At 44.1% G+C, this 7,688-nt stretch overlaps 1 protein-coding gene across 1 annotated transcript in view; it reads left to right on the plus strand.

Annotated features, from left to right (window-relative positions):
* The window catches only part of LOC137426940 (NACHT, LRR and PYD domains-containing protein 3), a 113,577-nt gene extending 108,862 nt beyond the window's left edge, over window positions 1-4,715 (plus strand). The window contains exon 16 of the mRNA XM_068115983.2: window positions 1,626-4,715. Coding sequence (XP_067972084.2) covers window positions 1,626-1,702 — 77 coding nt within the window. The 3' untranslated portion in view covers window positions 1,703-4,715. The remainder of the gene's footprint in view (window positions 1-1,625) is intronic.
* Window positions 4,716-7,688: the final 2,973 nt, after the last annotated feature.

Here is a 7,688-nt window from a genome sequence, read left to right on the forward strand (position 1 = left end):
AAGGAAGAATTTTATGTCATCTGCGATGATGGTTTCCATGACATTGATAATTAATTATCATTGGGAGCGAGTTAAGGGGGTCGGTATGTGCACCCTGTCTTCTCGACAACTACCGGTCCGATATACTTGAAACTTGCCAGGTATATTGCTGGGGACCCGAGGATGTGCCTTTTCAAGGTTTCATATTAATCGGACAATTACTTACCGAGCTATGTCCAAAAAACGATTCAACCAATCAGAGAGCAGCGAACGATCGCGTGTGCCGAACGTGGCGGACACACTCTGCCTCGGATGGCACATTTGACAGCGTATTCATTTATTTCACGTTTGCAAACTATGTTGGCGTTAAACTATGTTTTAAAACTAATAAAAACGAATTTGCGATTCATTCGCTTTCCTGCGCGTTTGTGCACGCGATGGCGATTTCTTTACCAAACTCCGGAAGCCGTTCGCTTTGGACCAAACCATTGCATGTAAATAGAGGGGGGGGATTGTCACCGTACTCGCAAGCCGTTCGCTTTGGACCAAACCATTTCATGTAAATAGAGGGGGGGGATATAATTTTAGATATAGATATAGTACGGGCAATGCCCTAGTATTGTAAAAAGGGCAGAGGGCAGAGAGAGAGCAAAGTGTGAGGAATTGTGCGCTAGAGCAGTAGAGCAGGTTTTTTTTAGGACATGTGAGCTGATGCTGTTCGGTCCAGTCGCAGGATCACAATGAGAGTTGGGATTGCCAGAAACATTCCACCTTCTCATTTGCAAAAGACAGAGTCCAGGAGCAGTTTAGTGTGACTGGGTATGGTGGGTACCGAGAGTGAGGGGTTGGGGACAAATTTTGAAGCAAACACAAAATTGAGGCATTCAACCTTCTCACGAGCGCAGTCGGCTGTGGTGCCATTTGACGAGTAGAAATGGATGGAAGGGGGGCGTACGCCAGAGACAGACTTGACGAGCAAGGTGCCACCAGGTTTTAGAGGAGGGAGACAAGTTTGAAAGTTAGTTCTTGAGGTTGGACAGATGTCTTCTGGCTCTCTTGTGAGTGGACACAAACTTGTTGCAGGCTTTGTGGAATGATCTGACATTGCACTTTGGGTGGTGTTGTCATAGCTTTCCCAGCAGTAATCAGGGCAGCAACTTGTCCAGAGTATCGGCAACAATTGCCTCCTCTTTGCTGAAGGTAATTTTAGCATCCATCAGCAGCAGTAATGGTTTGAACATCTGCTCTCAGTCTGGGAGGTCAGCAGTTAGAACCCTGGCCGAGTCATACGAAAGACTTTTAAAATGGTACGTGCTACTTTCTTGCTTGATGGATAGAGCAGAGACAAGCAGCCATAGGCTGGCAACCATTGTGACCGCTTGTTGGGCCTAATGCCCTCCTCCTGCATGATCATTCTGTTCCTTGCAAGGGAACTCAGATATTATAACTAATTCTTGCAGAGAGTTCCAATCCAACAGGTGACATAATCATCGATACAACACCCTGCCTGCAGAAGCACAGGAATGAAGTATCTTCTCTTGGGAATATTAATCCCAGAAAAAGTAGATTTTCAAAAATCTAAAGCCTCGCTTGTGGTGTTGATATACTTCCGCTCCCCCATCCACACTCTCACCCCTTGTTTATAGATATGAGAAACCGTTCAAGATGGCCACATTGCCTACCAATGAAAGGGTGCAGCTTGCTGTGTTCCACTTCTTCCTAAAACCATCAGCATCTTTCGCTACAAAAACAGCGAATGTTCTTTATCCACCATGATGGATGCCGTCGAACAAGGAGTGGCGAATATCGGTGGTGTACATTTGTTTTTCAAACTTATTCTGCACTTCTTTTTTTTTACTTTTGTTTGACAACGTCACTGTCTGGGATGTTATCAAATTGCATCAGGAAGTGTAATATATATAATTTATTGAGCATCATGATCCAACCTGCAGCCATTGCTGATTACGTGAGATCACAAGCCCATCATGATCATGATCCCAAGCCGATTGGTCATGTTGGGGAGTAACGCAAACCCTGGGTGGTCATCAGAAGTCGAGAACACAGCAAATCAAAAGCTTTTTGGAATATTTGTCATCTTGTCTACACTTGTAATTTCTGAAGACCTTCATCTCTCAGGAGAGCAAGAAGACAACATCTGGCCAACCTTAAGTTTGAACTTTCAAACGTTTCTGTCTTCTAAATTATACAATCGATAATTTCAGCACAGAATTAGAACGGTACTCGGTAGAAAGCATACCTCGACCAGGTGAAGTTTCCATTTTGTATCGCACTGATGAGCTGGATCTGCATCTAGACTTCTTCTTCTTCTCCTGCTATTCCCTTTAGAAGGATTAAGGTCCAATAGCACCAAGCTTCTGCCCTGCCTTGACCACGATACTCCTTTACTTCCCTCTCTCAGCCAACTCTCTCCACTCTCCAACCACCCCCACCTTACTGATATACCTCTTCACACAATCCTCCCATCTCAACTGTGGTTTCCCTCTTTTCCTCCTACTTTGTTCCCTCAACCTATTCACTATATTTACCATTCTCTCTTCCCAATCCGCACCAAGTGTCCAGCCCATCTCAGCCGGCATTTCACCAATCTCACCTGCACACCAATCTTCTCCCTCAGTTCATCCATTCTCCTCCTATCCACCCTCTTCACTCCTGCAATCCTCCTGACACAGTTGTTCTTGCAAACCTGCAGCCTCTGTTGTTGTCTCTCCTTGAAATCTTTCTGTGTGCCATTACACCCTCCACCCTCCTCCACACATTCACACCCACCTGAATCCTCCTCCGCACCTCTGCCTCTGACTTACCATCCCTTACCAATAAATAAAAAGGGGGGTGAAGAAGGAGCCTGAATGACGTCTGGTGACGAGCAGAAATAATTTTTCATTCAAGCCGTTTGGTACTGATCTTCCAAGTTTGTGGATGAAATCAGGTTCTTTGAGTTTGCAGGAGTCATTGCTTCCATGGTAGAGAATCAAACCACGAACAGACATATGATGAATAGTTGATTGGTCGGACATGGTTATGGTATTTTCCACATGTGAGCTGGGATATCCATGATCTGTGAAGACCCATTTCACTGAAACCTGGTGGTGCCTTGTTAAGTCTGTCTCTTGAGTATGCTCCCCTCAAATCCTTGCTTTGCTTCAACGGCCTGATCTCAGATCGTCAATTAGGATTCAGAGCTGGTCACTCTGCCTTGGACATGCAGCTTCTGTTCTCCCAACAATGGATGGAAGTCCTTAATATTAGACATGAGATCAGGCCTCAGGGCCTTCTCTTTTGACATATATCTAGCTTTTAATAGTCTAGCACCCCACGTGCTCTTCAAACACTCTACCTATGTCATCCAAGGCCAACTGGGTTATTGACTTCCTCTACTCTAGTCGCCAATGTCAAATGTGTGGCTCTCAAAGGAATCCTTTCATCTCTCCCTGTCAAGGCTGGAGTTCCCCAAGGCATTGTTTTGGGTCTAGTCCTATTCCTAATCTTCAACTACCTCTCTGACTTTCTGGAAAATCCCCTTTATCTATTTTATGACGATTCCACCATCTGCCGTGAGCATCCCTCATCCTTCAAATAGACAGGCCACTTCCCTCTCTTCAGACCTTGTTATCCACAAGCTGGTCAATCACTTGAAATATGTCTTTCAATCCGAGCAAATCTCACACGTCCTGTCTCCAATAGAACCATCCGGCAAACCCTCCCATATGATTTCTTAATCCTCCTGAAGAAGTTCAGTCACTTAAACTTTTGGGGCTCACTATCAGCCATGATCTTTCTTGGTGAAACCACAACAAACTCCTTAATTGGCCAACAAAGTGAGATGCCGACTGGGCATCTTCCGTCGTGTATAGTCCTTCCTTGGCACACTTGAACTCTTATCCACCTACAAAGCCTTCTTTGGCAACCTGACCGAGCACTGCTCTCCCCTCTGGGATGGCACCCCTGCCTCACACCTTGTTCAGCTTGATGCCAAAGAAACCAAGGTCTTCCAGATTATGGTAGATTCCAATGAACATTAGCCCCCTCCATCCCCTTCACAGGTTGATGTAGGGTGCACACATTCTGCCTTCAGCCCCCTTCCGGTGAAACTCCCAAAATTCAGGTTCACTGCTCACCACTTTTATTCCTCTTTTTCCCACCTGTGGAACTTACTTCCAAATCCTCTTCAATCTCATTCCTCCCTACAGGTCCTCAAGACAGCTGTGCACCATCTCAGATCATCCCCCATCCAAAACCATGATCTTTTTTTCCCCTCATTAACCCATCCAGAGCCCACCTCTTTCCAGGCTTCGTTTTTTCCAAGAGCTTTCCACCCTCTCACTACATGATCTGGTGGACCTTGCTTTAAGCAAGCAAACTTTTATATATATTATATATATTTATATATGTTAGCCTGGTGTTGGCTTAGCGGTTAGGGTGCCGGCTTGGGATCCTAGGATCCTGAGTTCGTAATCCCGATCGATGGCTGAATTAACGCCAGGAGGGTTGACTCAGCCTGTCATCCTTCCGAGGTCGGCAAATTGAGTACCAGCTTGCTGGGATGAATGATCACGGTGTGTACCCCAGTTTAGAATAGGTACACCATATCCCTGCGCATCGTAAGAGCGTGACCAAGGGTTGGCGTCAGGAAGGGCATCCGGCCATAAAACACATTGCCTCAAACATGGGGCCCACAAGGCTAACCCCCGCTCTAGCAGGGAAAATGGCCTTAAAACGATCATTCATTCATATTCATATTCATATATATATACTATATATATATATATATATATATATATATATATATATATATATATATTCTTCTTCTTCTTCTTCTTCTTCTTCTTCTATATATCTTCTTCTTCTATATATATATATATATCTTCATTTGCCATATATATATATATATATACACACACATATATACATATATACATATATACATACACATATATATATACTTGTGGGGCACGTTTGAACATCTGACGTACAGACTTAATAAACTTTATATATTTGATGATGTGGATTGTGAGAGATTTATATTCAAGAGCAATATGTTACCATGATATGTAAGCCAAAACATAAACTAAAATGTTACATATTCATTATTCCCTTCATCAAACAATGACCAAAAAATGGCAAGTCATGTGACCCGAAATTCAATATAATAAAATATGCAATATTCAGTGCGATCATGACTGCAATTACTTAGTAATTAACAAATTGCTAATTGCTATGACTTCTTAGTAACCCGCAATATTTAAAACATCAATAAATAAACACATCATACGTCAGACAGACACAGGAATCACTTGTAACTGCTTCCTTTCTAATGTATAAATCTGGTCTCCGACTGTTTCCGATCCGATCACCAATTCGTGATTAGAAAGAACTCTTTATTTAAAAGTTTACAGCTGTAGTAATTTTTAATGTAAATAGAGCAAAAGTTAATGAAGTGGCAGAAGAGGAACTTGTTCCGTCACTATGGAGTGTAAATTCCATTGTCTTGGATCACGTGACCTGCAGTGAGCAGGCAGAGTGTGCACCGGCTGACTTTTATTCGCGCAGATTTCCATTTACGGAATTTTCCCGACTGTTTTGTGACATTTCCTGGGATAATGGCTTCGAGTTGTAACAGAGTATAAAATTCAGCTTTCTACCTCACCTAGAAAGTACTAAACATTATATCAGTGAGTCAGTGGTTAGAAAGAGCTTTATATATGAGTTATGTGGCTTACATGGAAATTCATACTTGGCCAAGTTGGGGATGCTAAAAGAAACAAACTCATAAATGGTAATATGAGATGTTGATGGGAGAGACGTGCATACACTGGTCCTGTGCTTCAACCCATAAACCAGACAGATTTGAAGTTGGAATTAAAGCAAAATGAGGATTTTATACAACACAACAACAACATGCATTTTAAGGCCATTTTCTCTGCGAGAGCGGGGGTCAGCCTTGCGGTCTCCATGACAATCTTCTTCATTTGCCCTATTTTCTGCATCTCTCCTTGTTAACCCCCTTGCCCGCATTTCTTCTTCCACCATCTTAAGCCAAGTCTTTCTCGGTCTTCCCCGTCCTCTACTTCCTTCTACATTCATTTCCATCACTCTTCTCAACCAGTCACTTTCATCCTTCCTCAACACATGACCAAACCATCTCAACCTGTTCCTCTTCACGGCATCAATCACAGGCTCTATTCCCATCATCTTTCGCAATTCATCATTTGTCTTCCTCTCTCTCAACGATACTCCGCACATCCGTTGAACCATTCGCATTTCCACATTTTCCAGCCTTCGTTGCTGCTTTACGTCCATTACCCATGTCTCGCTCCCATAAATCATAACACTTCTCACACATGCAGCATACACCTTTCCCTTCAGCTTCAACGACACTCCCCTCCTCGTCAGCACGCCACTCAGTTCCCGAAACGTATTCCATGCACCTCTCACTCCAGCAACCTTGCCGAGTCTGATCCACCTTCTCCATTCAGCATGTCTCCGAGGTAGCAAAATGTTTTCACACCTTCCACCTTCACGCCGTCTCCAAGATCCAACTCAACATTTCCTCCATCTGCAGCTCCCTCTGTGCACACCTTACATTGGAATGTAGCTGCCACACTGGTTAATGACCCTCTCAGACCACTACAATTTTGATGAACCCACTCAGCGCACATTGTACATTGAATGGAGTTCACTCCGACACCCTTCCTGCACACAGCACATGGCCACTTCCCAGTTCTTTCCACCTCACCACATGCTTTACCACTTGCCATCACCTTCGTCTTTCCTATATTTATCTTCAGACCTTTTGTCTCCATACATTCCTTCCACTTGTTCATCTTTCCCTTCAGTCCATCCATACTTTCCGCAATCAACACCAGATCATCTGCATACAACAACTCCCACGGTAAACCCTCCTTTAGGTTCTGAGCCAGCACCTCCATCACAGCTACAAATAGTAGTGGACTTAGTACCGACCCCTGATGCACTCCCACCTTCACCTTAAACTCACCACTGTTCCCGTCCTTCGTCCTTACAGCTGTGCGCGCTCTTTTGTACATTGCCATCACTACTCTGATCAACCATTCCTCCACTTCTAACTTCCTCAATGCCCATGTCAATACCACGCGTGGAACCCGATCGAATGCTTTCTCCAGATCAACAAACCCAAGAAACAACTTCTTCCTCTTCTCCATGTACTTCTCCTGCAACTGCCTCACAATAAAGAGCGTGACTGTCGTTCCTCTTCCTGGCATAAATCCAAACTGCATTTCGTCGATCTTCACCTTCTTCCTTTTTTTTTCTTTTTTTTTGTATACTGAATCGAGGCTCGTGAAAGAGCTAACATTTACTTCACAAACAAATCGACCAGACAAACAAAATACACAAAAAGAGGGAGCGGAAGACAAGATGGGGAGAAAAGGGGAAGCACACAAACACAACATCCGAGAGCAGGGAGATGTGTGGAAGGGAGAGGGCCCGGGGGGAGGAGGCATGGGAAGGGGGGGGGGGGGGGAGGGAGAAGTATAAAGCACAAGGACACCAAGGACTTCCAGGACAGAAGTTGGTATTTCAAAAAGGGGAATTGGGGTGAAATTAGCGGGGGTAGAAAAGATCAAGGTTTTGGATGGGGGAAGATAAGAGATGGTGGTGAACAGCTGTTTTAAAGACTTGGAGGGTGGAGTGGGATTGAAGAGAGTGAGGGA

This window comes from Myxine glutinosa, chromosome 5, assembly GCF_964187855.1.
Source record: "Myxine glutinosa chromosome 5, kmMyxGlut1.1, whole genome shotgun sequence".
NCBI classification, from domain to species: domain Eukaryota; kingdom Metazoa; phylum Chordata; class Myxini; order Myxiniformes; family Myxinidae; genus Myxine; species Myxine glutinosa.